General features: G+C 36.7%; 2 protein-coding genes across 4 annotated transcripts; one reads left to right on the top strand and one right to left on the bottom strand.

Moving 5' to 3' along the window:
- The first annotated feature begins 405 nt into the window (after positions 1-405).
- On the top strand, positions 406-4,423 carry tlr22 (toll-like receptor 22). Of its 3 annotated transcripts, none has more exons than XM_060890407.1 (3): positions 406-461; positions 864-3,837; positions 3,938-4,423. In XM_060890407.1, exon 2 carries the CDS (start codon positions 935-937, stop codon positions 3,824-3,826), a length of 2,892 nt encoding a protein of 963 aa, XP_060746390.1. In that variant the 5' UTR covers positions 406-461; positions 864-934; the 3' UTR covers positions 3,827-3,837; positions 3,938-4,423. The 3 variants fall into 3 exon arrangements, with proteins under 3 accessions (XP_060746390.1, XP_060746392.1, XP_060746391.1); XM_060890409.1 differs by having other exon boundaries at positions 864-3,844; XM_060890408.1 differs by having other exon boundaries at positions 411-461; positions 934-3,837.
- Positions 4,424-5,494: 1,071 nt separating this feature from the next.
- hnf1bb (HNF1 homeobox Bb) lies at positions 5,495-16,569 on the bottom strand. Its single transcript, XM_060890410.1, has 9 exons — positions 16,107-16,569; positions 13,038-13,237; positions 12,554-12,815; positions 12,056-12,270; positions 11,017-11,162; positions 9,677-9,797; positions 9,128-9,271; positions 8,896-8,993; positions 5,495-6,817 (listed from the first exon to the last, which is right to left on the bottom strand). Exons 1-9 carry the CDS (start codon positions 16,463-16,465, stop codon positions 6,797-6,799), a joined length of 1,566 nt encoding a protein of 521 aa, XP_060746393.1. The 5' UTR covers positions 16,466-16,569; the 3' UTR covers positions 5,495-6,796.
- Between the last annotated feature and the right edge of the window lie 5,741 nt (positions 16,570-22,310).

Raw genomic sequence — 22,310 nt, 5'->3', positions numbered from 1 at the left:
AAGAGATTCTCAGTTCCTGGTGGTTATCTACAATTCACAGAACCTACAAGTTCTGTTTCTGTAGCTTTACACTTTAGTTACACTGTAATTAACTATATTTTTCTTTTTAATCCATTAATAAAAATTCTTATTAAATGACGGATGTTTTGTATCAAAAATCATTTTTTTTGTTTAAAAGATTTAAGACATATTTTCAGGGGATTTTGAACTTGCAGTCTTTTTTTTTTTAAACAGATTAAATAGAGCTCTATTATTACTACTACTTATATTAAATATACTTATTTTTATAGCTTCACCTAGAGATGATGATCATATTAGCCATGAGCACAGCCCAGCACAACAACACTCATCTGTTAAAGGTCCTCCTACTTTTTTTGTTGTTTATGACATACTTCCTCCTGTCATTTTTAAACAAGCCCCTTGTCAGAACAACTGAGCATGGAAATGTAGCATGAGAAGAGGTATGTGCCTTTGCCAGAAATAGTTGATAGATAGATAGATAGATAGATAGATAGATAGATAGATAGATAGATAGATAGATAGATAGATATTGTTGATTGTCTTTTATTATCAGTATAAGTCTACCTGAGATTAATACTGTATTTGAAAAATAAAACAGCTTTAAAATGTTTTCAGATGTTTCCTGTATTATCATTAGTAGCAGTATTATCTGTTTTATCCAATATGAAATGATTAAACACTGAAATAGAAATTTGTTTAAGTTTGTGCTGTGATGTGAGCGTAATTTTGGAGAGTTTGGCGTAATTCAGAAGTCTTGACACAACTGCGTTTGTTCCTCAAATTGAAAACGTGTCTGTACTTTCCTGATCTATAAATAATTTTATTACTGCTTCGTCATCCAGATATGTGGAACCTATAAAACAAAATACGTCTGAGGATATGGTGTGATTTTTGAACCTGTCTCGTTTTAAGGATGACCGCAAATATGGAAAAGCTGCATTCAAAGGCGATCAAGTCTCTCGTCGTTCTCTTCACCCTCAGCGTCCAGGTCAGTGCGTTTTCCTTAACAAACTGCACCGTCTCTGGAGCTCTAAACGACACTCGGGTGTTGAAAGTTCTTTGCTACAACATGGGTTTCTTTACGGTTCCTTCACCGATACCCAGCAAGGTCAGACATCTAGACATCTCCTTCAACTCTATTTCCAATATCAGACTCAGAGATTTCGAAGACCTTTGGAACTTGAGGTCTCTAAACCTATCTGACAGTCATGTCTCATGGATAGAAAATGGTACTGCAGAGCATTTTCCCAACTTGACCTATCTCAACCTGGCCAACAACAAGTTGAAAAGTGTCTCGAGAGGTCTACTGCGTGGACTCGGAAACCTGCAAGTGCTGCGTCTTGACAGAAATATGATCGAGAGCATCGACACGTATGCTTTTAACACTCTGCAGAACATGCAGATGCTGAACCTTACGGGAAATAACCTCAGAAAGATCACCAGCGTCAGACCCGTGCTCTCATCGCCGGGGTTGGAGGAGTTGTACATCGCAAGCAACAACTTCGAAGTTTTCAACTCATGGGACCTTTCGAGGACGCCTTTGTCACTAAAAACATTAATTTTTACTAACAATCCCTTGACCAAGTTCCAAATGACGGATAATATATTCCCAAACCTGGACTACCTTGATCTATCATACTGTGGTCAAAGCAGGACCATGTTATGGAATTTGACAGATAAGACTTTTCTGAGTTCAGTAAAAACTCTGAATTTGACTGGCGTGCGCATTCCAGAAGAGAACATTGCTGCCGTGCTTCACAACATCTCCTGGACTTCGTTGTTTAAACTCAAATTAAACGGACTGAAACAGGTGAAGGTAGAGACTCTTCTAGCTTATGCTTGCTTGCCTGGACTTAACGTGCTACGCATGCAACGCAACAGGATTTCAAACCTGACAGCTCAAATGCTCGAACCCTGCTCCAACTTGACCGAGCTAGATTTCGGATCAAATGAAATCTCACGGATTTCTGCATCCATATTCGAGGCAGTAACGCAGCTCCGGGTACTCCGTCTACATATTAATAAACTGACTCAGGTCAACAACTTGTTTCGAAATCTTCCGATGCTTGAATTTATAGACCTCAGTAGAAACCAGATTAGCATGTTAACCTGTTCAGACTTCGCCAATTTAACAAGACTGCATTCGCTCTATTTGTTCAGCAACAGAATTTCTAAACTTCCTTCTTGCGTGTTCAAAGATTTGAACAATCTTGAAATTTTGAGGCTGGGGACAAATAAATTATTGACAATTGGTGCCGCTTTTAAAAACGACCTGCCGTTTTTAAAGGTTTTGGAATTGGAATTTAATAAGTTAAGCATGATTTACAAGGAGACCTTCAGGGGTTTGTCTGGTCTTCAGGACCTCCACCTTGGAGACAATCAGATTTCTAAGATTGAAGCAGAAGCATTTTTCGGACTGCGAAATTTAACTAGCTTATTACTTTTCTCAAACAGGATAACGGAAAAAACGATACAAGACCAGATGGTGTTCTCACACATGCCTAACCTGATATCACTAGAACTACATTGTAACGTAATTTATTACACCAGCGACACGTTGAAGACTCCGCCTTTTGAACATTTAAGCTCGCTGGAAATTTTGACCATTCATAGTCAAAGACGCGGTTTAGGTAAAATCCCCTCAAACCTGCTACAAGGTTTAACCTCCTTGAAAATGTTCTACGGTGGAAACATGAACCTAAATCATCTCCATCCTGATACCTTTAAATCCACACCTAAGCTTTGGTTTTTGGACCTGTCGAAGAACGCTTTTGCCGACGATGATTCCATAACCCCAGAAGTTTTCCACCCGGTCCCAAAGCTGACTAAGCTTATCATCTCAAGAGCTCAGGTTCACTCTCTGAATTTCTTGCTTAATTCAAATCTCTTAAGGTTGTCCACATTGAGGGCTTCTGGGAACATGTTAGACGTCATCAACCTATCCCTGATCCTGTCCTTCCTTCATCTGAGATACCTGGACTTGCAGAAAAACACGTTCACTTGTGATTGTAACAATGCTTATTTCATCAAATGGGCTTTGAATAGTAATTCCACCCAAGTTATTTACATGAACGATTATACCTGTAGCTACCCACTGTCTCAGAAAGGCAAGAGTATTTTAGACCTCAATACAGACTCGTGTAATGTGAATATTTTCTTTTTGTCGTTCGTGTGCAGCTCGGTCGTCGTTACGCTCACCATTTTGATCTCGTTCGTCTATCAGTTCTTGCACTGGCAGGTTTTATACGCATATCACCTATTCGTCGCCTTCCTGTATGACAGCAAGCAGAAACGGATGCACCAGCAACAAGGGTACAAATACGACGCCTTTATTTCCTACAACGCCCGAGACGAAGCTTGGGTCATCGATGAGCTGCTCCCTCATTTGGAAGGTGAGCAAGGCTGGAGGCTCTGTCTGCATCATAGAGACTTTGAGCCAGGACGTCCCATCATAGACAACATCATGGACGGGATTTACAGCAGCCGCAAGACCGTGTGCTTAATCACGTACGATTACCTGATGAGCACGTGGTGCTCCAAAGAGATCCAGATGGCTACCTTCAGACTCTTCGACGAGCAGAAAGACGTACTAATCCTCATCTTCCTGGAGGACATTCCATCCAACCATCTGTCTCCTTACTATCGGATGAGAAAGCTGGTGAAAAAGAAGACTTATCTCAAATGGCCTAAACATGGAGAAGACACCAGGGTCTTCTGGCAGAAACTGAGAATGGCTTTAGCGACCAAAGAAGGTCCAGAAGAGGAGAAAGCTCTTCTCAGTGGACAAGAGGAAAGCAATTATTGAAGAAACCTCCTGTAAATTGTATACTTTATATATTTCTCTACTATTATATTTATTGCCTGTTTTTTTGCCCTTAAATGGAATTAAATTTCAAACACCGCTTCCTTGTTTCAGATCTGCAGAGTGCTGAGGAGATACAGGAAACACCTCAGCTGATTCACTTCCTCAAAATATGCTGACCATTGAACACAAAGTGAGAGCAGCACATTCTGACGTAGGCGTCGTTATTTAGAGCAGTGCTGAACGTGACGTTTTTACGGTTTCGGTCTCCACATTGTTCCCCTTTGAGCCCCCCAGCAGGAGTCCCATCCTCGACGGAGGAGGCTGTAATCACCTCATGCTCTGCAAAGCTGATGACCATACAGGAAACAAACGTTCTCTTCATCATTGTTTACATCTTACAAAAAGGTCCACAGTTGATTAAAAAATGGTAGAAAGTCTACATGAGCACCAGGTCCCTCGAATCAAATCCAAAACTATTAGTGCAGAATAAAAAAACAACAGATAAACAGATAAACAGTAATTGTTGGACATTTGGATCAAGCATCCAAAAAAGAGCGACTAATAATGCTAACTAATAAAGTTACCATGGCAACTAAACGTCGATCGGATGCGTGCATTTTTTGGGAAAATATCCGACAGCGCAGTAAAAGCTGTGTATAATGTATAAAGATATAAATATTTAAAGGTATTTTCTTCTGTCTGATGTGACTGTAACCAAACGGATACTGACACTGGACACTTTGCTTTTCTTAATCCATTAACATTAAAGTGCTGTTGCTATAGAAACGATAATGCAGCTGTTATAGAATATGAACTAGAATTATACACATCCTGGTTAATCTGATTCGAGAATAAAGTTAAAGTCTAAACCTAATCTACAACAGAATAATAATAATAATAATAATAATAATAATAATAATAATAAAAAATTGAATTTGGCAGAAAAAAGAAAGAAGAAAAAAGGAGAGAAGTCTATAGAAGGAGATCATCTAAAAGAGGTCTAGAAGAAGTCATTTAACCTCTCTCTCTCTCTCTCTCTATCTCTATCATACACACATTCTCTCTCTCCCTGTCTTACACACACAGACAGTCTCATACACACACTCTCTCTCTGTCTCTCTCTCTCTCTCTCTCTCTCTATCTATCTATCTATCTCATACACACACTCTCTCTCTCTCCCTGTCTTACACACACTCTCTCTCTCTCCCTGTTTTACACAGTCTCACAGTCTCATACACACACTTTCTCTCTCTCTCTCTCTCTCTCTATCATACACACACTCTCCCTGTTTTACACGGAGACAGTATCACAGTCTCATACACACACTTTCTCTCTCTCTCTCTCTCTCTCTCTCTCTCTCTCTCTCTCTCTCTCTCTCACTCACTCACACTCTCTCGCTCTCTCTCTCTCTCTCTCTCTCTCTCTCTCCCCCCCGCCTCTCTCTCTGTCTCTCTCTCATACACACACACTCTCTCTCTCCCTGTTTTACACTCAGTCTCACAGTATCATACACACACTTTCTCTCTCTCTCTCTCTCTCTCTCTCTCTCTCTCTCTCTCCCCCCACCGAGTGAGCCCCCTAGCGGTGACTGTGTGCATCACCCGCTTTGTTATTAATAAACGAATAATTGACATGAATAAGAAAGGAAAAGTTATTTGAAAAAAAGAATAACCAAATACAAATTTAATACATTTTGTGAAATATTTGCTAGACAAAGCTCTGGGAAAATAATTTGTATAAACAAACAACAACGAAACAACAGGAAAGTAATGATCATATTACATTATATTACACACTATTATTACTGTTAATATTATTAGCTTGTCCTTGGTCTAATGTACAGTTTACACGTGTTCGTGTTTCATTATATAATACACTGAAATGTGACTTTTTAAAATTTTTTTGAATGATCAGCATTAATTTCCAGTCCGTATGCTCTTGTCGTACAAGCTTAATTGTTGTCTTCTCTCAGGAAATACATCTGTTTTAAACACAGTCTGCAAAGTTTGTACAATAAAAGAAAAAAAAAGCCGAATGACTTCATTCGCTCATTTCCTTGGAGTGATTCTTTACACCGTGTGAACAGAGGATGGGGTCAGATTCAGAGGAAATAGACCTAATGAGGTGAATCTAAAATAAACACCCCTCCCTATTACCCCCTATCTTACTCCCCCCCTCCAATCTGCCTGAAGCTGTTAGCACACTGAGCATTCCGGGCAATAAAATCAACTTAATGCAGTTATTTATGTACATAAAAGCCCTCAGGTACGAATACAGATTTAAGTTATAAGACGTAGATCAAAGGAAAGAAATTATAATTTACAGGTTTACAGAAACATAAATATGATTCAAGCAAAACCACAATTTTAAAGGATCTTTAAAGCAAGATATTTCTTTATGCATAAAATCAGTCCCTGAGAGTAACTTCAGTTTCTCTTCTGATCTCTGTTATAAGCAAAAGGACTGAGGGGGAAAAGAAAAAAAAAAACCTTGAAAAATAAAATGATCTGATGAAATTTAATCCTAATACAGTATTGGAATTCTACTAGCATAATTCTCTAATAACTACCGTTATTTTCTCTTTCTTTAGCTTAAATCTGACCTAAAACTTTAGGAGCATCTTATTAAGAAATATTTACACCACTGAGACCTGTTGAAAGTGAGAATATGTGTTTATGAACGCTAGAATGTTCACTACTCAGTGCGGATGTAGCTCGTTCTGAAGGTTGGTGGTATTTTGGACAGGAAATGCCGTGATGCTAACGTTATGTTGTGCCGCAGATTCAGTCTTCTTCCTCCGTCACCTTCTTGTCTGGTGTATGAAGTGAAAAAAACGATGTACTCTGTGTTCTTCAGTGAATGTAGTGCTTTTCCTTTACGGTTCTTTGGCTCGAGAAGTCGTCAAGGCCGCTGCGATAAGGCACTCTTGTCACTTAGCTGCCGAAGAAGTCTTTTCACACCTGTACAATGTTACCAGGCCTGCAAAGGGCACTGAAGGAAAGAAAAGAGTGTATTAGTACAGTACAAGTACAGGGAATGAGCTACTTTAAATATAGACACAAAGTTTTTAACTAGAGCAAAGCTCTGGATTAGATCAAAATACCAAAAAGTGCAACGCATAGTTGGATATTTAATATAATACTCAGAAATAAGAGCTGAAATGAACTGGATAATTTTTTTGTCTTTGGTTTTAGTGACTATTTTACATAAAAACCTATTTACTTTAATTAGATTTTATATGATTACAACATAATGATTATATTATTTATGTTATGCTATGTTACATTATGTTACATTTTGTTATGTTACTTTACGTTTCAGTATGTTAAGTTATGTTTTGTTATGTTACGTGTTGTGTAATGTTACACTATGTTACATTAGGTTTTGTTACATGACATCACAATACATGACATGATATTGTTACACTATGTCATTATGTTACATTACATGACATTATGTTACACTATGTTACATTAGGTTTTGTTACATGACATTATGTTACACTATGTTACATTAGGTTTTGTTATATGACATCATGTTACGTTACATGACATTATGTTACACTATGTTACATTATGTTACGTTACATGACATTATGTTACACTATGTTACATTATGTTACGTTACATGACATTATGTTACACTATGTTACATTAGGTTTTGTTACATGACTATGATACATGACATGATATTGTTACACTATGTTACATCATGTTACATTACATGACATTATGTTACACTATGTTACATTATGTTACGTTACATGACATTATGTTACACTATGTTACATTATGTTACGTTACATGACATTATGTTACACTATGTTACATTAGGTTTTGTTACATGACATTATGATACATGACATGATATTGTTACACTATGTTACATTATGTTACGTTACATGACATTATGTTACACTATGTTACATTATGTTACGTTACATGACATTATGTTACACTATGTTAGATTATGTTACGTTGCATGACATTATGTTACACTATGTTACATTCGGTTTTGTTACATGGCATTATGTTACATGACATGACCTTATGTTACACTATGTAACATTCGGTTTTGTTACGACATTATGTTAGTTACATGACATTATGTTACACTATGTCACATTATGTTACATTACATGACATTATGTTACACTATGTTACATTCGGTTTTGTTACGACATTATATTACATTACATGACATTATGTTATAGTATGTTACATTCGGTTTTGTTACATGACATTATGTTACATGGCATGACATTATGTTACATGACATGACATTGTTACACTTTATAACATTAGGTTTTGTTACATGATACTATGTTACATTATGTTACATTACGGTATGTTACATTACGTTATGTTACACTACTTTATGTTACATTATATTATGTTACACTACATTAGATTATATTATGTTATACGTATGTCATGTTACGCTACGCCATGTTGCGCTATGTCATGTCACCCTTATATGTTATATTTTACTTTACTTTTCATTACATTATGTTATGTCATGTTACGATACATTATGTTATATTTTCCTTTACATTACATTCTGTCATGTTATGCTACATTACATAATTTAAAATACATTGTGTTTTGTTGCGCTGCGTTACATTATATTATGATATGTTACGCTGTGATACATCATTTTATGTTATGTTACGCTATGTTACATTATGATATATTATGTAACGCTATGTTGTGTTATATTTTACTTTACATTACATTATGTTGTTACACTACATTACATTATATATTATGTAACGGCATGTTACGCAACGTTATGTTATATTTTACATATATTTTACATTATATTGCGTTATGTTATGTTACATTACATAATGTTGCATTCAATTATGTTATGTTAAGCCACATTACATTATATTATATCTTACATAATGTTACACTCTGTTACATTATGTTACATTACATTACGATATGTTACGTTACATTCAGTTACGTTACTTCACCTTCGATTCCAATCCACCAGCTAGCTTTCATCCTTGAATGGCGAATTGCGTTACTGTGCTTGACAGAGTATGCGTAAATATGAAGACTTACCTGCTTGCTGGAACCCAGATGAGAGATCGCACCAGGGTCCATGGAGGAGTATCGAGACGGGTGAGAGTACTGAGGAGGCTCCTGCTTGGGCGAGTACACTTGAAAAGCAACAAAATCCGATTCATTATCATCGTTAATTCAGAATTCAACAAGAATGAATAAACCTTGTTACATTATTAGTTATTAGTTGTTAAACGTGCAGTAGCTACGTAAAGACGTGTCGTGTACTCACTGTGTGTGTAAGCCTGCTGAGATGAGTGTGCATTGCTAAGAGGTGTGAGGCTGGGGCTGTGTGAAAACTGCATGGGTTGTAACGCCGTCAGTCCAGACACGCTGTTAATGATGGGCATGTTCTGAGACGGAGGAGCGCTCAGGCCTGAGGAAAAACATTGATGCTGTTACAGGATGCATGACACTGCAAATGTCTATTTTATTTATTTTTGTTAGTTTTTTAGGGGTTTTTTTGAGACAAGATTGACATGTGGCGTTTCCAAATTGCATATCCACACGTATACCTTTATAGATCCTGATATTTTTCATGAAAGAAGGTTCTAGAAATCTACCTATTGTACCTTGTTGTACTAGCCGAGATGTTATCTTGGGCGTGACACAAAAAATGACCTAATGACTTATTTTACATAGACACTTTGATGTGGTATTAATCTATACGGTAAAGGGACCTGAATACTATTCACACCATGAATAATACTATTATTACTGTCTATTAACAGCTCAAGAGTTTGGTGGTGAATAAATGTGGGTGAAATGGTGCAGAACTGACTCTGTGCAGCGAGGGTCATGATGAGACTCTGAGCCTGTTGGTGATGGTGAGATGACTGAGACAGACTGTGGATGTTAGTCAGAGTGCTTACAGGGGGTAAGACTCCACCCGAGACTGAAATCTGGACACACACACATATACACACACACACACAATGTGAATACAGGCATCGAGAATAATGCTCGGGTTCTTATTTGTCTTTCAGAATAAACACCATGGATAACTTCACACACTGTGCTTCTGTGTAAATTTGAAGAAAGCGCATGAGGTTAGGAAACACAGTGACTCATGTTTATTTGAGGGTTCGTTCACCAGCCATAAAGTTGAGTAATGATATTATAGCACTATGAGCTCTGCCCACTCATGCTATTCTCTGGAGTCCAGTCCATGCTACAGTACATGAAACGAGACACACCGTATCGTCTCCGAAAGAACTTTCACTGCTTCTTTGCTCAAAGAAATGAACAAATTATATGCAAATGGTTCAGGGTTCTATATAAAACCTTGGGGGTCTCAAAAAAAACAACTTTATGATAAAAGGTTCTAAAGTGACAACAGAGTTCTTGTGGACAAATCTGTGGAGGGTTCTTTTAATCAAACCATTAAAAAAGGGTTGTATAAAAAACATTTTAGGGGTTCTAAATAGAAAATAGCGCCCGATAGAACCGCATCTATATTGAAACTTTTCTTCTAAGAATGCGTAGAAACAACTGGCCTATAGGTAAAAAGACTCCACATTATATATAAACACATTACCACATGGCAAGCACAAACGTCATGACGGCGTAGAAATTGTCAGATGTACAGAGCATTCAAGTGAATGTTTGATACGCTGATATGCCTTGTTTTTTTGCTTGGGACCAAAGTGAGTTGTGATGTCACAATTTTTTTTTTACAGATTTAATTCAGTGACAAGCGATATTATTAATCTAGCTAGCTCCTAAGGCTCAAAGAACCGATGTGTGAAACTAGCGATCTAGTCAAATCTCACTTGACTAACGCAAGTGATCAAATAAATCTTGTGTATATTTAGAAAGGATTTGCTTCGTGAGCAAAAAAATAGTAGAACAATTAAAAATAAAGTTACTGTTGATTATTTTCCTATAATATTACGGCTTTTTTTGTTCGTTGACACGTTTCATTTGAACAAAACGTTATAGTTTCAGGGGAGTTTGGGTAACGTAATTTTGTAACACCTGAAGGTGCCAAAGGTAACTGACAGAATTCTGAGGAGATTCTTGTGGCCAGGTAAACAATACACACGAGTGCACAGAGACTCTGAGGCTTACTCTTGCTCTGTTTTAGCCTTCGTGTTATGCAATCCAGTCATCTTGACTCACCATCTTGGCTTCGGGGGACAACAGGCTGTGACAGGGGTCCAAAACAGGTGGAGACACCTGCTGTAACACCGACTGGCTGTTGCCATGGTGACCGATGCTCGTCGACGAAGTGACGTCGCCGGATCCCTGTTGGCTGTATCGGAGTTCTGTACGGACGGATCGAAAGGAACAATAATATTTCATTCATACCCACTGGACATACTGTGAAACGGTGTGTTTTAACTGCACAGACACACCACATATCTGACCTCGTTTGTTACATACCATACTATCAGCTCGTCCTAAATAAACACACCGACACGTCAGTTGTGACCTTTTTCTTCAGCTTGCTTTCAGTTTCTCTCTGTTCTTTCTTAGAAACTCTGTCTCTAGCTGTAGATTTCCGTTTTTTTCTAATCGGTTGCCTACACGGAACACACAACCTAAGATCATGGGCTGCTGCTGAATACACAATATATGTAAACTCACAGTTCTGTGACTCACACACTTCTGACGTAACACACAATCCGACTGCAAACACGGAACGAAATTCGTCATGTTTCACAGCAGCAGAGATGCACGAGGTATAATTAACACTTTGTGAACGAGTTGAAAAGTTCTTAAAACCGTTTCTTAAAGTGAGTGATTTATGTGTGTGTGTGTGTGTGTGTGTGTGTGTGTGTTGACTCGTATCTGCCAAGCCCTGATTCCAGAGTTAACCGAAGTCTGACCCCAAGCATGAGGCAAGACTTTTATGTGTTCCGCTGTTAAAGGTGTCTAAAGGTGTGGCTTTGTGTGTTAACAAAGAGAGGAATTTTGAACGAAAACACATAGACACTCAGCCTTCATTGTACTCGCTGCCTCTTTTGCCTTCCTCTTTTTCCTCACATTTCTAATTCTGACCTGCATTAGGTAACAGCTTGCGAATGATTTTCACCCTTTTGGAAAAAGGTGTTAATTAATGTTGTTAATTAAAAACGCTCCAGTTCTCGGGTTCACTCCTAGATAAATAAATAAAGACAGAAGAGTGCGGTAGGCGTGTAGTGGATGTGAGTCTTACTCATATCTGGGCTGCTGTGATGGTGCTGGCTGTGTGCGTGAGGCATTAAGGAGTTCAAGCTGTGAACAGGGTACGTGTCCATCGCCAGCTTCTGTCGGAAGGCCTCTTCTTTGCGCCGGTTAGCAAACCAGTTATAGACGCGGACTTCCGTGACTAGGTTCGAGCCCAGACCATGAGCTTTAGATGGTGACACTCCCCTCTGTACACACTCAGCCCTGAGGAAGAAAAAAAAAACCACTTCAACCTTTCATCATTACCTTTCTAACGTTTGGTAGTTTTATTAATTTTACTTCTCCTGTCCTGTTTACTCCTTCCTGTCACATGACATGACATGGCTAGCATCCTCAGAGGAAAGCACTGACTAACTTCTTCTTCATACGTGACCTCAGAGTCACCTGGCAATCAATCAGTCAATAATCCCTTCCACCTCGACTCTACTGAATGTCTGGGTCTACTCTATAATTCTATAGATTTATTTGACAATGAATAGAAGTCTACCTGTTGCATTCCTCCACCAGAGCTTCTCTCTCCTCTTTGCTGGGGTTCTTTTGCCTCTCGTAGGCCTTGTACAAGATCTCCTGAGACGCCGGTCCCCATTTAAAACGGTTCCGTCTCATTCTTTTTGAACCTTGGGCACCTTCGTCGGTGAGCGTCCCTGAGGCAGAGCTTGTGTTCTGCCCGCTCTGGTGGAATTCTGGGAAAAAATACAGGACCTGATCCTGAGTGCCTGAGTCCCCGGAGGCCTGAACACGATCAAACTCTGTGGAAATAAAAATAAGACAATCACAAGGTCAAACAAGAAGACGTTTTAGTATTGTTACGTTATTATACCTTATACAGACGTTATTAATATGGGAACGATTACTAATAGAGAAAAGGTTTCAGTGGACAGAATGTGCTCCATTGTTTTAAAGCATAATAATAATAATAATAATAATAATAATAATAATAATAATAATAATAATAATAATAGCTGACTTACGCCGGTCAATCTCTCGCTGTTTCTGGACATACCAGGCGTAGAGCGAGGCTCGTTTGGTTGTTTTCATCGGTGTTCCTTTGTTCAGGTGCTGCGAGAGGTGAGACTGATTCAATCCTGTTACATCCACCACCTCGCGTTGAGGAATGTTGTGCTGCTGCATGTAGCTTTTAATAGTTCGAGCAGCGCGCCATGGATCCTCCCTACCATCCAAAACAGAGCAACCCGTATCAGTGACAAGAGAAATACTACTACAACAACTAGTACTACTGTTAAAGTTAAGATGGAAGAAGAAGAAGAAGAAGAAAATGATGATGATGAAAATCCCATTGATAACTCATTCATCTTCTTATTAGCTTACAGCATACAGTAAATAGTTTATTATTATTCTGTCATAATTTATCATCTATAATAATGTCTGTCATAATTTATCATCTAAAATAATCTATAATCTATTCTTTTTTCCTTTATTATAAAATAATCTAAACGTATCCAGACGTTTAATCCGACGTATTAGTACTTATTACTACAGATTGGTATTTTTATTTTTTTTATATATTATATAATATATAATATAATATAATAAACAAATATATATATATATATATATATTTGTGTCACTGCTAATAATGTTGATTTATGCTACAATAACAATAACAACAACATGCGATTATTTAAAATTATATTTCTAATTATTCTGTCAGTGTAAATAATATTTATTAATCTATACAACTTATTATTGATATTTAACGAATATATTTCATAAAATGGATAATAATAATAATAATAATAATAATAATAATAATAATAATAATAATAATAATAATAATAATAATAATAATAACAAACTTTTTGCAATGGTAAGATTTAAATTCAGAAAGATTCAATTTTCAGAAAATGTAGGAAATAACCAGAAAACTAGAGGAATTTAAATCTAATCATTGCAAAAAGTCTGTTTTTTTTATTATTATACATGTTAGAAAATATAGTTATTATTGCTAATATTGATTAAATATATTTATTACATGTTGCTAATTATAGGGAACATATATATATTCAATGTGTGTGTGTGTGTGTGTGTGTGTGTGTGTGTGTGTGTGTGTGTTAATGTGTGTGTGTATAATGATAATAATAATAATGGAATCTGTATTCCAGGGGATCAGTACAGACACTTCACTTCAATCCTCAGACGTTATTTGTTTTAGGAAAAAGTCCCTTAGAAGTGTGTGGATTAACATCTATAGCTTTAGACAATGAATAACTAGACGTATTTTCTCTCCAATCAGGAGCCTGTTTGTCCTTCTGTTTATGATTTATAGAAATTAATGAATATAAACAACTGCACGTGGTGACGCTTGAGTGGAGGTGTGAATAGAGACTGTGATAAAAAAAGAGAGGAGACGGTCTTTAATTTCACACAGACAGGATCAGGATCTGTGTTCCGATATGAACCTGACAGGATGAAGAAAGGGGAGCGTAACGGAGGCGTTCGTTCATTCTCTCATTCTTCTTAATTAATGATTGATTTATTTTGGGTCCTTGTGGTTTTAAGTACTAACCTGGTTATATTTTAAGAAATAGATCCAACTGCAGGTGCAAAGAAAAATAAGAAATGCGGTAGTGTCCGGGAATTGCTCGGAATTCCAAGAACAAATGGGATGTCATCAAAAATTATGTCAACAAAGTACAATTTTATGAGATTTCGTGGAGATCCTGATATATCTTTTTATTATATTTTTAAAAAAAAAAACATTAATTGGCTTTGTAGCAGCTGATGTGATGTTAAAATTGTGTACCTAATTAGTTAGAATTGTGAAATTATATATACGTGTATATATACACATGTAAACTATATCTATATATATATATATATATATATATATATATATATATCTGTTTCTTTGGTGTTTAATATATACGTAAAATATAATAAAATAAATAAAATTTAAAAAATACATATTAGAAATTTGTCTATTAAAATATCAATAATTGAGCTTTATTAATGATAAACTAATTTTAAATAATAAATTCCTAATAATAATAATAACTAATAAATAAATTCCTAAAGTTTAATCTGTATGAGAACACGACAGTAAAAAAACGCAGTGCGGCTCTTACTGAGGTAAGATACACACCAAAGCCGTAAGAGTTAAATAAAGTTAAGAATGAATATATTTCAAGTAAGAACCAAAGACGGTATGTGTCAAATTAAAGATATAAGTGTTCATTTAACACTGCAAGAGTCAATCAGTTAAACACTAGCTTTAAATCAACATTATTATGAAGCGTAATAATGAGTTTTTTAAGTTAAAAAAATTCCTCTATTCCTTTACTGTGCTACTATGACTTGACTTTATGACCCATACAAGGTTATCAAAGTCTGGACCATGATACTATACTTTATGGTTTATGTTTATGACATGGTTTATGTTTATAATGTCGAGTGTGATAGGCCTACTACTAATGAAAGTTGTTATATCTTTATGTCTGTAACTAGCAGGTTAGAAGCAGTCAAATACAGGTGGCTTGGTTACAAGGGCATTGCTGGAGATTTACAGATTATGTCTAAATAAAAAAGGTTTTTGATTTGAAGACACAATGAAGTTCTTCAGAATTGAGTTCTCCTGGTGTGCATATGTGTTTTTTTTAAGTATACAGCGGTAGCACTTTTTAGTCTTTTAGTAATAGCTACAATTCTGTATTAATATGGATTAGTGATTTATATATTATAACTTTATTTATACATATTTGGGCTATTAGTGTTGCCATGCTCGAGAGTTTATTGTAAGTGTATTGTACAAGTCTACTATCACACACACATAATACTTCAATAATAAATCAGTTTTATCTAACAGAAGTGTAGTTATGCAGCAATAAAGCGAATGCGTAAATGGTAAATTACGCAAATAACAAGAGCTTAATTAAGAGCCTAGGTGTGTGTTTTAAGTTGGTAGTGGTAGAGAAGTCTTTGGTCTTTGTGGTGTATTTGGTGCGTGTGTGTGGGTGTGTAGCAGAGAGCTGATGTGAGCAGAGTGTGTATGTGTGTGTGTGGTGAAGTGAGTGCGCGCTCACGCCAGCATGCGCTCCACCATGGCGCGCTGTTCGTTCGCCTCCTCGGTGTTCAGCGCCTGCAGCTCTCTCAGGATGGGCGGCGTATCGAAGTCCTCCCCGGACTCTGAGCCTTCATCCCCGGACACTTTACTCCCTCTGGCTTGCAGGGTCATATACACCGGTTTGGAGTCCGTATCGCTGGCACCGTTAACGCTGGCTGGGGACAGAGGCTTCTCGGTTTTGATCGCGAAGTGCGGCGGACGCGGCTCTAGATCGTGCAGCGCCTGGACGAGCTCATCTTTGGTCAGACCCGAATCCAACAAGGCGCTCAGTAACTCCTGCTGAAGAGACGTTAACTGCGACACCATGTCAGCAAACATGAAGCCGGTGGTGAGGAGGTCCTCACAGCTCGGGGGAATGTAGCTGTGTGTGTGTGTGTGTGTGTGTGTGTGTGTGACCGCACTAACACTTCTGCGTTAGACTGTAGTCGACTACGGGGCTTGTGAGAGATCGCACTGAGGTGTGATAACGCACCTGTCGAGGGGCGGGGCACATCGTGCTGTGGGCGGGGCTAACGCACCGTACTTCTAAAGCATTACAGAATTACATTTACATTTCTGCCATTTAGCAAACTCCCCTATACCCTTATCCAAAGTGACTTACATTTTTATTTCAATTTATACAACTGAGCATTAAGGGCCTTGCACAGGGCCCCAGCCTGGTGGACTGGTGATTCGAACCCATGACCTTCCAATCAGTCATCCAACACCTTAACCACATCCCACATCCCACTTATACTATACTACCAAAAGTTTGTAGACACCTGGCCATCACAACTAGATGCGTTTCCTGTACAAACTGTTGCCCCAAAGATTGCTCTGAATGTTTTTATATGTTTACTGCATTACAGTTTCACATCACTGGAACTAAGAGGCCCAAATGTGCACAAAGAGCCCTGTATGGAGCCCTGACTGTGACGCATCCCCACTGAACACCTTTGGAAGGGGAAATTTCTGTGTGTGTCTGTGGGTGTGTGTGTGTGTGTGTCTGTGTGTCTGTGTGTGTGTGTCTGTGTCTGTGTGTGTATGTGTGTGTCTCTGTGTCTGTGTGTGTGTGTGTGTGTGTATGTGTGTGTCTGTGTGTGTGTGCCTGTGTGTGTGTCTGTGTGTGTCTGTGTGTGTGTGTGTCTGTGTGTATAGTGTATAATATAGTGTGTATAGTGTGTGCAACTTTCTGGTTATCAACTTATCTTTCTGGTTTTTAGAAAATTCAAAAACTAATTCATTGCAATAAACTGGAACACTTAAAATAATAATTTATGTTTTTCATGAAACCATAAACACACTGACAAGGTCTGTGGATTTGTTTCTTATACATTTAAACCACTTCCTGACTGTAGAATGTCTGAGAACACCCCTAATCTGGATGAGCACTAGTTTGCCATAAAAAAAGAAAAAACATATATTAACATTATTTATTTAATTGCACTGCATATATATATATATATATATATATATATATATATATATATATATATGTATATATATATATATATATATATATATATATATATATACATATATATATATATATATATATATATACATATATATATATATATATATATATTGATGATACAGACCTTTTAATGTAAAATAATGATAACTGTAAAACAATACAACTGCTCAAACAAATAAGAAAAAACAAAAATCAGTTTGTTGATTTAAATAAATTAATAAATTTAGGTTATGTAAGGTTATATAACAACAAGAAACGTTGTGAAAAAAAATCTGTAAGTTTTGGTGAATAAAAATAAATTTACAAAATGTATTTACAGGCTGTTCTGTTTTATTCGCATATTGCTTAGACAATTTTGTGGATAAAAATTTAATTCACACTTTGAATTAAATACACAGTTAAATATTGACAACAGAGCTTCCCATCATGATACAAAACCCTCCAATATTTAGGCTAATTCATGTCCAAATACTTTCTATTTAGTAATGAGTTAGTGATCCACTATTAACAACACAAGCTGTATAGTAATTATTATACCACGGAGCTCTTGAGGCTCGGAGCATGAACCCAAATCTCCTTTGAATTTAATGAAGCACAAACAGATGAAGTTTCTCTCATGTCATTCATACACACGTGTCATTTGGGCCCTTTTAGATTCGTCACATACCGACACCGATATCGTTGTGATAGAGAGGAGATCAGGGCTCTCGTCTACCTTTCTCACATATTCTGGCAGCGAAAGGTTGATGCTCAATGATTAACAGTAGTTAATAAGAAACGTAACAAAATTACATATTTTTTTCCAGGATGTGAAACGAACCTCATTGCGAAAGGACCAGCGAAGCGTAACGGTGCTGGATGAATGATTTGTTAAGGCTCTTTTTCCTTGAAGTAGATGAGAATAATAAGATGGCAAAATGGCATCAAAAAAAACAAACCTATGCTTGTTTCTGCTAAACAAATTTTCCTGTCTAAGCTACAATGGAGATACTGAGCAGAAGTTAGATATCGAGTTAACTTCAGTTCACTTAATGTATAATCTGGCGTGATGGAGCTATACTGGTCATTCATTCATGATGGTTGAGACATAATTGGCCAGAAATATTTAACTTAATCAAAAAAGCTGCACACTTCTCTCTCTTACTCTACACACACAGGCTATTTTATTCACTATCTTAATCGATACTTTATCTTTATCGTTACATTACACACATAAACCTGGCTGTACCAGTCCCCGAAGGCCTCACGCCAGTCTTAAGCATTTTATCTTCGGTATTTGAACAAAAGTACAAAAAGTTTTGTCAATTTTTTATTCTCTATTGCATGTTAACCTGAGAAACATCTAACAGTGTGTGTGTGTGTGTGTGTGTGTGTGTGTGTGTGTGTGTGTGTTTACTGACCATCGTTTGCGCTGGTTTCTTCTCTTCCATACTGTTCTGTTCTTTAGTTAGTAATGTCTTTCCTCAGAATTTATTGCCCTGTATTTATTGTACTTAGTCATTATTGTTATTACTGATTATAGTCATTATTGTCCTGAAATTTTGTGTTCTGTATATACAGTATATTGTATTTCTATGTGTTCTGAGTATTTATTGTTCTGTTTATTTGATGTCTTGAGTATTTATTGTCTAAAGTATTTATTCTCTGGAGAATTTATTGTCTGAAGTGTTTAATGTCTAAAATGTTTAATGTCTAATGTATTTAATGTCTGGGGTATTTAATGTCTAGAGAATTTATTGTCTGGAAAATGTATTGCTCAACTTATTTATTGTCTACAGAATTTATTGTCTAAAGTCTTTAATGATTGGATTATTTATTGCCCTGTGAATTAATTGTTTTGTCTATTTAATGTCTAAAGTATTTTAATGTCTAAAGTATTTTAATGTCTAATCTATTTAATGTCTAAAGTATTTAATGTCTAAAGTATTTAATGTCTAAAGTATTTTAATGTCTAAAGTATTTAATGTCTAAAGTATTTTAATGTCTAAAGTATTTTAATGTCTAAAGTATTTAATGTCTAAAGTATTTTAATGTCTAAAGTATTTAATGTCTAAAGTATTTTGATGTCTAAAGTATTGTAATGTCTAAAGTATTTTGATGTCTAAAGTATTTTAATGTCTAAAGTATTTAATGTCTGGAGTATTTGTTGCCCTGTGTATTAATTGTTTTGTCTAAATAATGTATAGAGAATTTAATGTCTATTTAATGTTTGTAGTGTTTTTAATGTCTATTAAATACTAAACAACAACTTAAGTTTTAAGACTGAAAAACATCAAAAGAACTCGACTAGCTAGCTAGATAGATAGATAGATAGATAGATAGATAGATAGATAGATAGATAGACAGACAGACAGACAGACACAGACAGACAGACAGACAGACAGACAGACAGATATATAGATCAGGTCTTCACTGTCACAGATATTGCTGATGAAGTTTTTTTAGCTTCTCAGCTTTTTTTGAATGGGAATTTATTTTTATTAAATTAAAAGCCTTCTGGCGTTTAAAATATTACTCATTGTTTTTGTACTTTGTGACAGTGATAATACTCTGAAGGACTGTAATGATAGTAATGATATGTAATGATAAAATTCATTTATTTATTCTGGCGTCGTTGAATTTATTTTATTTTTTTCAGTTGTGGTTTCAAACCCTTCCTTCTTCATTCTTTTCATTGCCCTCGATTTCTCCCCTGTGAGAAGGTTCTTAGGATCTTACTACAAGGCATAACCATTTGGCTAAACAGTAACTCAAGTTAATTGTCTGTTTCATAAGTAACGTACTTCGACAAATAGCCGTGTCATATCAACGTCCTTACTGGTTTTTGGGGTATTTCTATATATTCCACATCAACGGTGCTAGATGTGTTCGGGCCACTGCTTATGCCGTATCAGCACACATCTTGATTCTTTAAGTCTTCAACATGGAAACGATGTCTGCCGACTCACTCACTCACCCACCCACGGGGACAGGAGGATGGGGATGATTGCCCAGGGACATGCCTGATTCAGCGTTCCACTTATCCCTCCCTCTCTCCTTCCCCCTTGTTACAGACATAATGGACTCTGCCCCCCTGCTGCTCCCTCTGAACCTCACGCTTGCCTGATCTGTCCTTCAGCTCGATCACACGTTTTCCCCTCATCTTCCTCTCCTCAATGCTCATCACCCTGCTTTTCTCTTTCACACCTCAGTGAACCTGAGTTCTCTGAGGACACAGTTCCAGGGCACCGGCTTTAAGGCTGGAACAGCCAAATGTGCCAAGAGTCAGAGTCAGAGTCGATTCCTATGGCCTTTCTGACTAAACACGTCAGTTCTGTGATTTTTTTACAACTTCCTTGTTGCCTCCTGAGCCTGAAAGAACAGGTTTATTGCTGCTTTTGATATCAGCAGAAATTTCACACAATCCAGTCTAACACACACACACACACACACACACACACACACACACACACGTGTGTGCAAGAGTCAGGAGCTACAGTGGAAATCTGAGGGAAATGTTCTCTCAGATTTCAATGCTGAAATTAATAGCTAAAAAAATAAAGGAAATGTTTAATATCTTGATATCTTGACCATTTTACATGATACTGACCACATTGGCTTCCTCTTAATCATGTGTACATTCAGAGGACGTAACAATCACTATAAATAAAATAAATTTAGAATGGCCTGAATTTCCTGAAATTCTAATTGTTTCTAAAAATCTAACCTAAAATTCAAAAGAAATGAAAAAATAATGTAAAAAACAGCTTCACTTGAAATCTTTAGACTCCACTACAGTACTAAGGAGCATTATGTAAGAAGAATGTGGGGCCGCTGGGGGGCACGGTGGCTTAGTGGTTAGCACGTTTGCCTCGGGGTTTCCTCCGGGTACTCCGGTTTCCTCCCCGGTCCAAAGACATGCATGGTAGGTTGATTGGCATCTCTGGAAAATCGTCCGTAGTGTGTGACTGCGTGAGTGAATGAGAGTGTGTGTGCGCCCTGTGATTGGTTGGCACTCCGTCCAGGGTGTATCCTGCCTTGATGCCCGATGACGCCTGAGATTGGCACAGGCTCCCCGTGACCCGAGGTAGTTCGGATAAGCGGTAGAAGATGAGTGAGAGTGAGAGTGGGGCCCCTGACTTTGGAGTGTGTGTAAGATATCTCAAGATGGTCAACATTAGAAACAAAAGAATCATCTTTCCATTTCTGACCATTTTTTATCATTTGGTGTTAAGCAATTTTTTTGTTTGTTTATTTGTTTAACTTTTATTAAAAAACAAATATATAATTTTGGTCAATGAAATTAAATAAATGACCATACAGTCATAAAAAAAAAACAAAAAAAACACAGAAGTTAATACTTAGAACAAACGTAAAAGTACCGGTCAGAATTAAAAAAAATAATAATAATTTTAAAAAATCACAAAAAATCTTCATTTACTGTAACAATAAACTACATGTACGACACAAATTCACTTTTTTCCTTCATATAACATTTTTGTCCTGTATTTATTTGACAACGGTTCTTGGAAGCGAGCTCTGACTTTTGGACTTTACTGTATATTATTCATCAGGCATCAGACGGTAAAAAATAACTGCATCAACAAAAACGTCAGTCTTTTAAGGCGAAGAAACAGCAACTAAGCATTTTTCCTATGATAGCAGTCGTTAATGTTTTAACTAATACTCACAGCCTTCTGACATTTAGCATTAGAATATTAAAAATAT

Source organism: Tachysurus vachellii, chromosome 17, assembly GCF_030014155.1.
Source record: "Tachysurus vachellii isolate PV-2020 chromosome 17, HZAU_Pvac_v1, whole genome shotgun sequence".
Lineage (NCBI taxonomy): Eukaryota > Metazoa > Chordata > Actinopteri > Siluriformes > Bagridae > Tachysurus > Tachysurus vachellii.
Note: the sequence above shows the minus strand (reverse complement) of the source record. Positions and strands in the feature narration are given on the sequence as shown.

Excerpts from the sequence above, each read along its gene's own strand:
- hnf1bb (XM_060890410.1), bottom strand. The coding sequence starts at position 16,465 with ATGTTTGCTGACATGGTGTCGCAGTTAACGTCTCTTCAGCAGGAGTTA. Across the intron at positions 11,163-12,055 it reads TCACAGCAGCCCAGATATGA|AACTCCGATACAGCCAACAG; the intron begins GTAAGACTCACA and ends CCGTCCGTACAG. Across the intron at positions 9,798-11,016 it reads TGTCCCCCGAAGCCAAGATG|ATTTCAGTCTCGGGTGGAGT; the intron begins GTGAGTCAAGAT and ends GTGTGTGTCCAG.
- tlr22 (XM_060890407.1), top strand. The coding sequence starts at position 935 with ATGACCGCAAATATGGAAAAGCTGCATTCAAAGGCGATCAAGTCTCTC.